The sequence below is a fragment of the Dermacentor silvarum genome, chromosome 6 (assembly GCF_013339745.2).
Source record: "Dermacentor silvarum isolate Dsil-2018 chromosome 6, BIME_Dsil_1.4, whole genome shotgun sequence".
NCBI lineage: Eukaryota > Metazoa > Arthropoda > Arachnida > Ixodida > Ixodidae > Dermacentor > Dermacentor silvarum.
In genome coordinates, this window is record NC_051159.1 from 68,067,011 (window position 1) to 68,080,794 (window position 13,784).

At 48.0% G+C, this 13,784-nt stretch overlaps 1 protein-coding gene across 1 annotated transcript in view; it reads right to left on the reverse strand.

Annotated features, from left to right (window-relative positions):
• LOC119455058 (uncharacterized) overlaps positions 1-11,966 on the reverse strand; it is a 178,423-nt gene extending 166,457 nt beyond the window's left edge. The window contains exon 1 of the mRNA XM_049669032.1: positions 11,866-11,966. Coding sequence (XP_049524989.1) covers positions 11,866-11,910 — 45 coding nt within the window. The 5' untranslated portion in view covers positions 11,911-11,966. The remainder of the gene's footprint in view (positions 1-11,865) is intronic.
• Between the last annotated feature and the right edge of the window lie 1,818 nt (positions 11,967-13,784).

Sequence of the window (13,784 nt, forward strand, 5' to 3'; positions counted from 1 at the left end):
TGTCAGTGAGAATGATCTCGTACGCTGAGAAGGGACGCCCGACGGCGGTGAACACCTTAAAAATAAATTACAAACAAAACAAAAGCCGCGTGCACATCACATTTTTTTTGTTGTTCTTTTGCTCTTCATTGAGAGTTCCTTTCCCCTGACGGCTCTCCGCGGTTTCGCATTCGCCGACCGCTCGCGCAATGTCAGCGCGGCGGTGCATGCTGGCCGGCGCGTGCCATTTCAATGCTGCTAGCAGTTGTTTTCCGGGAGTTGGTTGAACTAAAGGACTAGGTTGAACACCATAGAGTTCCGAACAGTCAATGTTGCCCGGTAACATGAATAACGGTCTCTAACTGCACTCGAAAGCGAAACTTGAGGCTAAATAGTGTTCATATAGGCGCCGATATTGAAAATAGGCATTTATAGGCATTTATAGGTATTTAGGCACAAACGACAAAATAGGCATTTATAGGCACTATAAAAACACTATAAAAACCCTTCTTAACCTCTAATTCATGCTCATATATCAAAGTGGGGCGATAGGAGCCCAAGGAACAAAAAAGGCATTTGCCTAAAATCCGGTCTCTAGTTATTGCACTATTAGTCAAAGACGTTCACACAAGCCCGTCGACCTCAAGAAGCACAAAAGTGCCTTCACCGCTTTGTGGGCCGACGAGCGATGAGGGCGGTGCTCCAGCAGCACCTGCACGGAAAGCGCGTTGTAGAGCGTTAGCAAGTTTTTTGTCTTTCTGAGGCAGATCGTGGACAGTGGCACAGCAAGTGGTCGATAGTTTCTTCGGTGCCGCAGACCAAGCATGCTGCACTGTTGCTCATTCCAATTAATGTAGAGTATGACTTTGTGAAGGCAACTGCTAATCAAAGGCAACAGAAAAGCGAAGCTTCACGTCGAGGAAGTCGAATGGAGGTCGGAGTTGCAGTGAGGGGTTTAATCGATGTATGTCTTAAGTTTGGCAAGTTCCACTCGGTCAGTGAGAGACTGCGTGCCAAGTGTCGAAGCTGCCTTGCAGCAGTCTGTCCTCGAAAGCGGAATTGGAACGCTGTGCTCTTCTTGATGTGATGTGCGAGCAGCGTTATCTGCGGAATCATTGTCACCGATTCCACAATGACCAGGTACCCATTGAAAGTCAACATCGTGGCCTTTTTGTTGGACGTGGTGGTGAAGTTTCACGATTTCGTACGTCAGTTGTTCATGACATACGCGTCGGAGAACTGACTGCGTGCACTGTAATGCCGGTTTTGAGTAAGAAAATTTTCTAGGTCTTTCAGAATCAACGAATTCCAGTGCACGACGCAGAGCCGTTAGTGTCTACCAATGGATTTACAGTTATTTGTAGGGCAGAATCTTCTTTGTACAGAAAAAAGATGGTATGACAACGTACCATTGTATCGCGGTGTGCCTCAAGATGGAGTCCCATACTCTTTAACCTTGCGCGCATCGGCTTTGTTGATGTACTTCCGCGGTCTGTGCATCTGTCGATATACGCAGACAACATCTGCATCTGGGCATCAGGGGTGACGTGTCTACACGTATACGTGCAAGGCTGCAGAGAGCTGCTACACAGACGTCAAACTATCTTCAAGGACAGGGACTAGAGCTGTCATCTGAGAAGTGCTCGCTGGTTGCCTTCACGCGCAAGGCAATGGACTCGTACGTCATTAAAATCAATGAACAGGTTATTAGTTATGAGAAGAGCCATCGCTTTCTGGGAGTATTGATAGATCGCGACCTGTCCTGGAGGCCTCACATTGCCTACATGGAAAAGCGACTAAAGAGAGACCAAATGAGCAATTAGTCGCTGGCGTAAGACTTCTTCATCATCACGCAATAGAGAAAAAACACAACATAGCGTATTAGTGGATCTACGCTATGTGGATCAGGGGATCGGTATCAGTGGATCTACCGAAACGACCGTGCAGATGAGGCCGCCCGATCTGCTCATGATGGTCTCCACTGTGCTGCTATACCCCCATCCAGAACAGACGCAGCTACAGGGCTTCGTTCACTCGCACATGAACTTACACTTGCACAGTGGAACTCGACGAAAGTTACCACGCTCACACAACATAGCGTATTAGTGGATCTACGCTATGTGGATCAGTGGATCGGTATCAGTGGATCTACCGAAACGACCGTGCAGATGAGGCCGCCCGATCTGCTCATGATGGTCTCCACTGTGCTGCTATACCCCCATCCAGAACAGACGCAGCTACAGGGCTTCGTTCGCTCGCACATGAACTTACACTTGCACAGTGGAACTCGACGGAAGTTACCACGCTCGTTTCCACAACTTGGATCCGAATCTACAGCTCCGTCTTCCATCAGGAATATCCAGAGCTGAGGAGACGCTTCTGTGCCGCTTATGGCTTGGCGTGGCCTTCACAAATGCCTACTCATTTCGGATCGGAATGACCAACAGCCCTACATGCGATAACTGTAGTTGCGAGGAAACAATCACCCGCCTTCTCTGTGAGTGTCCCCGCTTCAGTGCGCCCAGGAAGGAACTTTCAAGAGTGTTAGATGGACTTGATAAACCCCCATCAAAGGAAAGAACCCTGAGACACATGGCCGAGAACGCGTCTTCTGCACCGAAGGCTTTGAAAGAGTTGTTGCGCTTCTTGCGGAGAATTGGTCTCAGAGGCACTTTAACAGTGCAGTATTCTCGTTTTTTGTGTGTGTGTGTGTGTGCTCTTCTTTACATTTTGTTCATCTCTTTTCCATTATATTTTATTCCCCTTGCTCCCTTTCCCCAGCACAGGGTAGCCAGCCGGTCTGAGAACTGGCTAACCTCCCTGTCTTTCTGTCTATTTCTCCTTCCTGCGTCCTCCTCACGCGTCCGTGTGAGTAATGCTTTCGTGTGCAGTAAGCCCACGGGAAATTTATGCTCTCGCCTCAATAACTTTGGCGCGAGCTCGCCAACAACTGAACCATGGCAAGCGGTCGCGTTGTGTCCCTGACCCAGTGAGGAACAAGCCACGATACAATCGCCACCAGATCTCGACACCGCAACAAGATCGCGTGTAGTGCGAAGACACTCCTCCTGGGTAAACAGATCGCTAAGACAAGCGCACACACATGGCTGACGCCGAAATGATCGCCACCTCTAGAACGCGAACATCGCGTTGAATCGCGATGCAAACACCACGGTATACGTACACCAGCTCACACATACAATCTCTGACATCTCTAGCACGCGCACAAGGGCAGACAGTCTCGTCCCACATCGTTCCTTCCGACCCGACGCTGCTGCTAGCGCTGCTGCGTCGCCCAAGATATCGCGCGCTCGAGAGCTGGCGTTATGGGAGACTCATGGTTTTCTGATGCGAAAAACGCTTCCGCGCACTGCCTGTCCTCCCCCCAATCTTGTTCTCCCCCTTGTCGCGTCGCCATTTCTCAGGTTTGGCGAGCATCCTTCGTCCTGACCATAGGCCGGGCGCTGCGCAACTGTTTGTCCTTTCGGAGCACGTCTGCCGGCACGTCCGCGCATTACAGAGCGGCTGCCGTCGCCACAGTCGGTGCACACCGCGGTGCGCCACGCGATCAGGCCCCTCTCTAGGCGTACTCGGTTCCAGCGCTAGGTTCTGCACAAATGGCACCGCCAGACGCATTCATCATTGCGTAGCCGTCGCTAGGGGACCACCGCTGCTGCAGCACTTGGCGGTGAGCCTTTCTCTCACCTCCACCCCCCCCCCCCCTCCCTCCTGCCCCTTTTACGTTACCACTACCGACACTGTCTGGAGCCGACTAGCCGCATGTATAGTGTGCCACGCGTGGCGCCGGCGCCTCTGGTATAGTGTCTCGCTGTCGCGCGGGCGACGGCCTTGATTGCCGCGTTTAGCTGCTTCCGGACAGCGACGGATGGCAGCTCTCTCTCTCTCTCTCACTCACTTTCCAACAGTGTGAGCCGCCGCGTGTTAGCTTCGTCATTCGTGGCTAGGAATTTGCTCGTGCTCCTTCCCGGCTTTTGTTTTGATTAATGCGGTGGTTAGGGTGTCGGCGTGAAACTGATTATGGCTGCAAGCCGCAGCTGCTGTTGGCTCGGATAATGAGAACCTGGTTGGTTGGTTGCCCGGTTGGCTTGGCTGGTAAAACGCGTCGGTTAATATTGGGCGAGGGTGCCGAAGACGCAGCGGGGCGACGACCTCCCGCTGGTGTTGCCGATACCTTGCAGACAAGAAAAAGCGTCGTTCGCCAAATGATAGCATAGCGCGAAAAGTGATTTAGATAATAACATAATATAAATAATGCCGCGGCTCGCGGAATAAATTGAAGGCACCGTTAGCTCTTTTTGCTTTCGCAGATACGTACTTTGTCTATAGGTTCCTGAGAGACCATATATACAACAGCCATATGATTGCTCATATGTCTCATTTGTCAAATGCAATATGTTGAAAAAGAAAATGTTATCACGAATTTGTAGAAATAAGGCACCCTTTAAGCGGAGTGATGAAACACGGTTGATTTCATTTCACTGTTAAAGACGAGACGTGATGAAGCACAATGCGCACATAATCGAAAGTCGACTTGAGAAGGTAGATACGGCTACTTCTCCCGTTATGAGCACGATTCCCGAGGCAATTTTACGTTTGCCTGCAAACATGAAGCCACCAGGACGTAAGAGAAAGCACAGGACCATTTTTACGAGGAATAAGGTATTTACACAGACGGACTTCCGCTCTATTGAGCCCCTACAAAGGCTGTCCCTGACCTCTCCTCGAGACTGGTTGAAACAAAATTCCTCACTTCGAATGCCACTACCTCACCCTAACCTATAATAAAGCCTATAGTAGGGATCACTTCAGCCAATATACCAGTAGTTTCACGATCTTTCAAATTATCCGGTCAGCCCCGCGGAACTAATTTTATACAGGCAGCGCTGTTTTGTTGGCTGCGGCGTTTTTGCTGAGCCAGAGATCACGAGTTCAGTTCCCCGGGGCTGTGGTATAGGGCTGAATGAAAGAACACTGGTGTGCCGTACTTTGAGGGCACATTAAACCTCAGGCGGTCAAAGTCAAACCGGAGTAGCCACTGCAGCCTCTCTCACGAACGCACGCACGCACATACACACGCACACGCACGCGCACACGCAACCTATATTGTCATTTTGCTATAGTTCACTTATTTGAATTTATTTTCAATGTAAGAGGCCGATGGTATTACACTCATTCGGGCTCGTAAGCTTCTGGTGGACGGATCATGAGGAGGAGGGAGATAAATTTAATGATTGCTTGGGTCTGTGTTCCTTGACTTTTCGATCTCTTTCCATACTGCGTTCTTTGGCTAGCAGTGAGGTTAGCGTGAATGGTTATCGTGCCACATCTATCAACCCCCCCCCCCCCCCCCCCCCCCCCGTTACCTTGCTTCCACTTGCCGGCCGACTTCAATCTTAACAATCATCTTGCCGATTCAGTTCCCCCGCGTTCCTCATTACAATGACCAGGCATACTTTAATGCAGCTTATTTAATATTCCCCACCACATAGGCGTGCGCGACTATCGCGTTCCTCGAAAGGCGCCGCCGTATACTAATTATTGCAAAGTGCGGCAAAATTCGCGCTCCGGTTAGGCCACAGTGACACAATGGTCAAAGGCCAGGAGACGAGAAGGAAAGGGGTCCTTAACGAGATGGAGAAAGTCGTTAGCGGTCTCTCCGAGAACCGGCGCGCGCGCAGACCGAACAATGAGGTAACGCGAGCGCGGGCCGAATGTTTGGCCACAAAGCCACGGCTCAGAGCGGCAATGAGGCGACAATCGGGGTCAAAACGGTTTCGCCTTCACCGCAGCGAGAGATACAGAAAGTGGGGAAGGGCCTCCTGTAAGTTTAGGCGCGCGCGCCTGCGTGTGACTGGAGTCGTGAACGGCACAGGTGCACGGGAAGGCGCCAAGTGGTGCTCGCGAGTTTAGGGCGCGCGCGCGCATCCGGTTTTAAGGCGAATGCAATCTACCGCAATCAAACGCGATTAGAGCGCGTCCTCAATTTTCAGGCGCAGGTGCGAGAACGGGCCTAAATTTAAGCTTAAAGCCCCGCTGCTGCTATACTGGAAAACGAAAATACTTCGTATGGAGAATCGGCTATAGCCGAGAGCAAGCTTGGACTGTATACAGAATTAGACTTCTGACGAATCACTTCGCCTCCCGAGAGCGACCATGAGTGTGGCTCTATAAACACTGTTTGAAGTTCAGCTGTTTGAAGCAGAAGCATGTAGAGGGACATCAGCGGGAATACGCAGCCAGAGTACGGAGCACAGGTCAAAACAATGCGTGTTGACTCGGTATACCGTCGCGCCACAACATATTACCGCCATCGTCTGACCACTCTATTATTTATCACTGTTAGGTTGGCACTGTTATACGTTATCTTTCCGTCGAATCTTCTGTTTAACTGTCATCGCTACAGATAAGTTAACGGTAGCTGTCTTCGTGAATGCGGTGGAGTTTACTGCAAGGTTATATGAGAGAGTCACGGTACAAGTTATCCGGTATCTTCTAGAGCTGAGCTGCGTCTCTACCTTCACTGAAGGGGCTTTACGTAGAATTACAGTGCTTACAGTAAACATGCAGACACGATAAATAAGTTGCTGTAGGTGCCTTCCTATACTTACTATAACGGGGTCATGCCTGCGTCCGTGTAGGTGTGAATCAATCACGCAGTAATAAGACAAGAAGAAAACGTGTGTTGGGGCTGAAAAAGGAGGCTGACAAGAAATCGAGAAGGTATACACCCGGTAAGTATATTCTGCTGAAGCTGGAGTCTTCGCTGATCCGCATAGGCTGTGTTTTTGGCGGATTCATTCTCGTATACAATAAAATTCAAACAATTGTACTCTCACCTGTACCTGGCCCATTACAGCTTGCACGTCTGCTGCATGGTATATATATATATATATATATATATATATATATATATAAGGAAAACACTGAATTCATCATCATGTGTACGCTCTGTCTGAAACTCGTTTCAGTCACATATTGCAAGCAGAAACGTTGCGACATAGATTTTAGCCTTCGCGAAATAAACTTATTTTATTCAGTGAACAACGACAAAAAAGTTATTATTCAATATAGCTAGTTGCGCCAACGAAGTTCATTGTGAAAGTCAGGCCTGGACAGGATTTGCTTTTATATACATATACCTACCACTGGCTAGAAAAAAAAAAAGGGAGATCAAAAGGGCGCGTAAATAAACGTTAAAGAAAAGTGTAAAGCACACAAAGGCCAGCTTGAGCAGGAAATCCAGTTGAAGCTGGTTTCTGCAGTGGATCCATTTGTTACTTGACCCCTGTGACGTCGGTTTAGAGCGTGGTCGTATAGCTCAAATCCCGAAGAAGGCAAGCGTCTAGGCCCGCCGTCTACTGCCATGGATTAGCGAGGTCGAGATCTGGGCGTATATCACAGAGGATCGCGCCGATGACAAACGCCGAAGCGGGGACACAGTGCCACTTGAAATGCACAAGTGCGCTTGCCAGCCATTTTTCACGAAGCAGTGCACACGTCTTGGAAGAGAGATCGCGAAATCACGCGCATGTGTGGCTTATAGCCAAGTTCGATCGCCTCGAGAAGCGCGTGCTTATTTATGTACCTATACAGCAGCCACACACAGTCCCTTCGATTTCACTTTACTTCGGATCACGCTTGTAGCTTTCTTTCTCCCTCTCTCTCTTTCTCTTGTTTGTGACGAATGAACGCCGACGTAGGACGTGCATAACACCCGGTCATGAGCGTGATGACGTGGGCGTCAAGGGGACGGCAGAATGTATGCGAAAGGTCTGAGCACTTTTCCAAACATTCCATGCCACTTCTGTGTATTCTAGGTTAAATTCAGCATATGCGAAAACCGGTAGACATGCGGTTAAAGTAGCTAGCTGTTATGAAGCACTTCGGAATTTTAGAGTCATGCACGAGCGATACTGAAATGGTTGCGTCTTATGATGACAGCGTCAGCCATCGTATATGTACAGTTTCGAGCAATAGTTTGTGAACCAAAGGTGGCACGATTTTTTTTTCTTTGCAGCCGGGGCACTCCGGCTGAAATCAAGAGCGCGCGCCTACGTGCACGTGTTTGACGAATACAACGTATTAAGCCAATTCGAGGCCGCGGAGCTGCGCTTGAATATATTTAAATTTTTTGCTTATGCCGTGGTATCCAAACTTTTGCTCGCGACTGTACATCTGTAGTGTACGTATATACACACATTGTGCGCAATATTGCCCAGGCGTTGCATGGTTTTGGACGCAAAAACGCACGTGAATGTAACAGCCTGCAAAGAGGCGAATCAACTGACGGCAGGAATTGATAGGTGGCACATCAGTACTGAAAGGTGGCGCATATTAGAGACGGCCCTAGTCATGGTGATGCGCTACCCTTCAAGCAGGGAGAATGTAGATGACGGGTTCATTACAGACATAGAAGATGAGGTGTAGAGGTAGGCAGGATGATTGATTGCAATTTATGTAGCACAACCTAATTAGTTGATGCTGAATAGGTGACTATTGGTGGCCTCCACCATTCAAAGGGGATGCCATTTGCAAATCACCACCACGATTTTCAACACCATCATCAAGTAAGCCAAGTGCTGGGTGACGTGTTAGAGAGAGAAGTGAGGTGGCAGTAAAGGCTTTTTGTGAAGAGCACGCATCATAAATAGGAAAGCAAACGATCATACACACTTAGAGTCTGCCCTCTTGTCTTTGTTGTTGCACGTCGGAGATGGTACAGTATCGAACGTGGGAGATCTTGATGAAACAAACTCCGCGTGTAATGACACGTTCGTGGGGAGCGTTTGATCATATACGCCGAGTTTTGCACAACGGCACCGTCGTTAACACAGCATTCGCTTCCCGTGAAGGTATATGACGCGACAGATGTTATGCATAACGTTAAGAGACAAAGATAGAGCAGTGTGGATCACAGACCAAAAGGGGATTGCCGATATTCGACTTAAGAGAGAAAAAAATGGAGCTGGGAATGGCCATGTAACGCCTGGGATAGATAACCGGTCGACCAATAGAGTTACAGAATGGGTGTCAAGGGAATGGAAGCGCAGTCGAGGACGGCAGGAAATTAGGTTGCGTGATGAAATTGATGATGATGATGTGTGGTGTTTTATGGCGCAAGGGCCAGTTATGGCCAAAGAGCGCCATGCTAGTGTTTGTGAGTGTGCAGTGGAGCGATGAATTCTGAGAAGTAGATGAAGCGTGGCTGTAAAAGGGCCTAAAAATAATCGCTGTAAAGTGCGTAAATATACATGTACTAAAATCATGGCAATGACATGAGGTGTACTATGAAATGAAGAATGCATTGAGAGGTAATGACACAATATTTAAAATATTTAAGATGCAGTAATTGGCAAGAAGCACTACTGCCTAAACAGAGCCCTTGAAGCACAAGGGCCTGGAGGCATGTGCTATAAAAAACTATCACATCGGCATCTTCTGGAGAGAGGATGCGTTACGAACTAGTTGGGCAAATAACATGCAGGACCACATCATGCGTGATGAAATTAGGAAATTTGCAGGCGCAAGTTGGAATAAGCTAGCGCAAGACCGGGTTAATTGGAGATCGCTGGGAGAGGCCTTCGTCCTGCCAGTGGACATAAAAATAGGCTGATAATGATGATGATATGACGCGCTATTTGCGTATACCTCTTTCAGTGTCAAACTTTACAATAATTCAAATGCTCATTGCGACTTTTTCTTTTCTTTTCTTTTTTTATGAGAATAGTGCAGCGAAAAGAAAAACTAGTTTTCCTTTCTTTTTGGTGTTTTCACCGAGAACTTCCAGGAAGGCGTTGGTCAAGTTTTATTTCCGCATTCGCTGATGAGAAATTAAATTGAAGTAATATCTAACAGGCGTATCCACTGCGCTAAGCCAGCAGATTGATAGCTCCTACATGCCTTCCGAGTATGTATTTATCTGAAAAAGAGAAAACTTTTTTTTCCTTGCTGTTTCATTCAAAAAGTGCTGTATTAGCCCAACGGAAGAAAAGTACAAATATCAGTGTGATTGCGGCGAGTAAATGCGCCCTCATTAGGGCCAGGTGCTGCGCGAGCGACGAAATTAAAATTTGAACTTGGAAAGGGGCCTGATTTCTGCCTAATGCCCACTCCAGTGTCCCTTTTCTCCATCACTTTCTCGACCGTTCTCGACGTGCTGTTTTACTTCTGTTTCACCATTGGCTGGCTCACAGTTCAGAGACGACGTTTCCTTTCTCCACTCCTTCCGCGTTCTTTTTTGTTTTTTCTCTCTCTTTTCTCTTCTTGCCTTTTCTCTCTTGACGACTTTCGAATGAGGCTTTGCTTGTTGTTGCTCTGACCGGTGAGTAACTTTTAACGCACGAAACAGCAGAAGAAGGAAGCTATAGCTATACTACGAAAAACAAGCACACGCCCAAAGCGAACGAGAAATCGGTCACAAGCAAAATAAGCTAGTGCGCGTGCGCGTGTTTGTGCGTGTGTGCCCCATTAAACCCTCGTTTCCTGCCAACGCTAATGAGCGGCGCCCCCCCCCCCCCCCCCTTCCCTCCCCTGTTCGCTCAGCGTTTCCACCAAGACCTTCGAGCAAGTTCGAAGCAAACCTCACCCTACCAAACCCCCCCCCCCCCCCCCCCACACACACACACACACACACACACATGCACTCACACACACACCTCGCCTTCCGCACCGACCACCCTCTTCTCGGCCTGAACTCTCTGCCGCCAGACCAGACCAGCAGTAGTGGCTGATCCAGGGGCTCGAACGTAAGCACAGGTTTCCACGCGGAAGCATCGCCAACAACGCAAGAGTGACACCAAAAGAATGGAACGCACGTGCGTTGCAGGAGCAAGGAAGAAGAGAGGCCGGTCACTGATGCCCGCGCCTGCTCGGCGTGGTGCGCGAAGTTGTGCGCGTGCGTGCGTGCGTACGGGTGTGTGCTCGCACATGTATGTGCGAACGTGTGCGTGTGTATGCGCGTATACTGAGCGCGCAAACGTACACGCACGCACTGCAGCGTCTGCCCGCGCAGTTCGGGAGCGTCCGGCGCCCAGGATGAGATAATCGATAGGCGCCTCGGTTTCCCCCCGTGCCAGCTAGGACGGCGACAATGGCCCTGACGAGAGTTTAACCAGCGCCCGCGGGCCATCTCTGGCGTTTATGCGGCTGCGACCTCGGGGAAGTGAGAGGGCCGGCACACGGCCGCCGGGTGGCGGAGGTTTCAGAGGTTTGGTTACGGGCACTTTCGGTGGGCCTCGTTCCTTAACTACAGTTCAATCGTTTTTTTGGCTTTGTTTGTGTCGGTACCGCTCTTTCTGTCTCACCTCATTTTTTTTTCGGCCTGAATGTTTGAGAGTGTGATCGAATGCGTATGCCCTCGTTCATTTAGCTTAGTGTAAGTTTAACAACGGCCAACACAACCTGCCAACGTTTCAAACTGCCCGCAATGGCGAATTCATTTACTTAGGGACATCGTCCTTCACAGTAGTCAGGAGGACGCTTAATTAAATGCGATAGCATTTATTCGATTCATGACACTAGTTTCGGATGCCCAGAAGCCCAGGGCCGTAAAATATGTGCATTACATGTAAACGCATATAGGCAACAAAATGGACGGGAAAATGGCCCCGCGGTAGCTCAATTAGTGAGATTATCGCACGCGGAATGCGAAGGCGGAGGTTTGTATCCTACCTACGGCCAGTTGTTTTTTTCGTCCACTTTCGTTTCCATTTATGTACAACTTCTACATTTAGATTAAACAAACAAGTAATTCCCCCTAGGATTTCCTTGGTGATATGTTGGCTTTATGTAGTTGTGATTTATATGCGCAGAAACGTTTGGGCTTGAGTGATCCGTAGGACGTGAGCAAGATACTCATAAGCTTACCAGTACAATAATTTGGGTGAGGTTTCCGTGCATCTGGCATGTCATATACAGCGCCGGATCGAGGACTTCCCTGCTAATGAACTTGGGAATACTGCGGTCGCCAGATGAGATGTCACTGCGGAAAGAACTACAATAATGTTAGTGAGACCTGACGGCAACCATGCAGGAGCTATCGAACTGTCGTGGTTCAAGAACGTTGCCCTTCCAGAAAATTTTGTAACGTTAAAATGAAAACATGCAACACGCTGCATTGCACACATTCCGTTTTTCTGGTACATGTGCACCGAAGCTGCACCCGGAAAGAAGAGATGAGGACAGACGCGAACCACGCGCGCTACTATAATTGACAACTCAGTATAGACTGTTTTTACGAGTACACACTGCATAAAATGCCCATAGCATTAGAGTAGTTTGAATTACAGTCGAAATACTTCTGTAGCTTTTCATATTTGAGACAGGTAACATGGTAAAATAGATGTTGCACCTTATTTTTTTTTTCACGTTTGAGGAAACAACACAAGAATAATGCAAGGACTTAGAGCTAACGCAGAAGCAGTGTATACAGGCACAAGAAATTGCACTTGGAACGACTGTTTATTCTGTGCGTAACGTGGCAACATGTATCAGCCAAATAGCGTACTAGTAACGGGCGTGTTATTGCTACTATTTCATGGCCAACAAATACGCTTCTAAAAGCGCTCACTCCTGCTCGAACATGGTAAAAAATCAGCGGTTGTTACAAGTCAGAGCTACACAAGGTGCGAGTACAAGGGCAGCTTCCCTGAAGATAAGACGTCATTGAAAAACAGCGATCGTTGACCATGCAAATGATGTGATAAAGCAGTGTTTTCTTATTTGTGTGCTTAATTGCTTAATAGTGTGTTTCCACGAAGTTTCCAGGAAGTTTCCACGAAGGCTACACAGCAAATTTATTAACACCGTGCTTTCAGCTGCTTAATAATCTGTGATCTTCAAATATTTGATCCTCACTGATAAACTGATTGTTAAATAATACTGACGAGTTAATTTCTTAACATTTATCTCAGGGCACTTGTTGTGATCGCGGAGTTGAATCCGGGGAGTGTACAAAGCAGGTAAATTTTGTAGGTTTCCTAAGACAAGCGCAAACTTTGTGGAATCTCAGCCCAAATTCGCATGTGATATGCGATAGTGTTCAGCGCTGCTTTGTTTTCAAACGTGCAAGAAAGACATTGCGCGAAAATAGTAAGGCACACTATTTGTGTTGACCACACATTCACGCGCAGGTATGCAGTGTTTAACTTTCATAATGCGCTTCATGCAATTGGATTGGCCGAAACTCTGGTACAGTCAACAAAGCTGGGATTGAAACCTAGCAAAATCGGTGGAAGCATCCATTGCAGGCGAGAACAACATGAGAGCTGCTGCATCGTACGCGCCGCGTGTGAATGTAAGAATAATATAACAAGTTGGGTGAGCTGGTTTCCGTTCGTAATGAATGTACAGAGCGCAAAAAAGGACAAGGTCAAAATATAAGACTGGGCGAGCGCTCATCCAGTCTTTTATATATTTTCCTCGTGATGCAAGATACATTATTTATGACGTAAGAATAGTACGTGTATAGGAATGTATGGTTGGTGTGTCTAGCTTTTGATTCAATATGGTAGGAATTTGGGCTTGTCGGCACACGATCTTGGCATGGAGTATATTAGCGCAGGGCGAACAACGGCACAATACGAAGATATTGTACTAACAATCCCAAATTTCAATCATGGACTTTAAAATTTCGTTTCTCGTGGCACCTTGCGTTGTCATTTGTCCTTCATATGTCGTTGCTCACTCTGCGATACAAAATACGAAGTAGCTTAATTGTGTTGTTAACTTTCATATTACACGTTTGCCTGTGTTTGAAGCGTGCAGATGTGCATGCATGGGTCGCT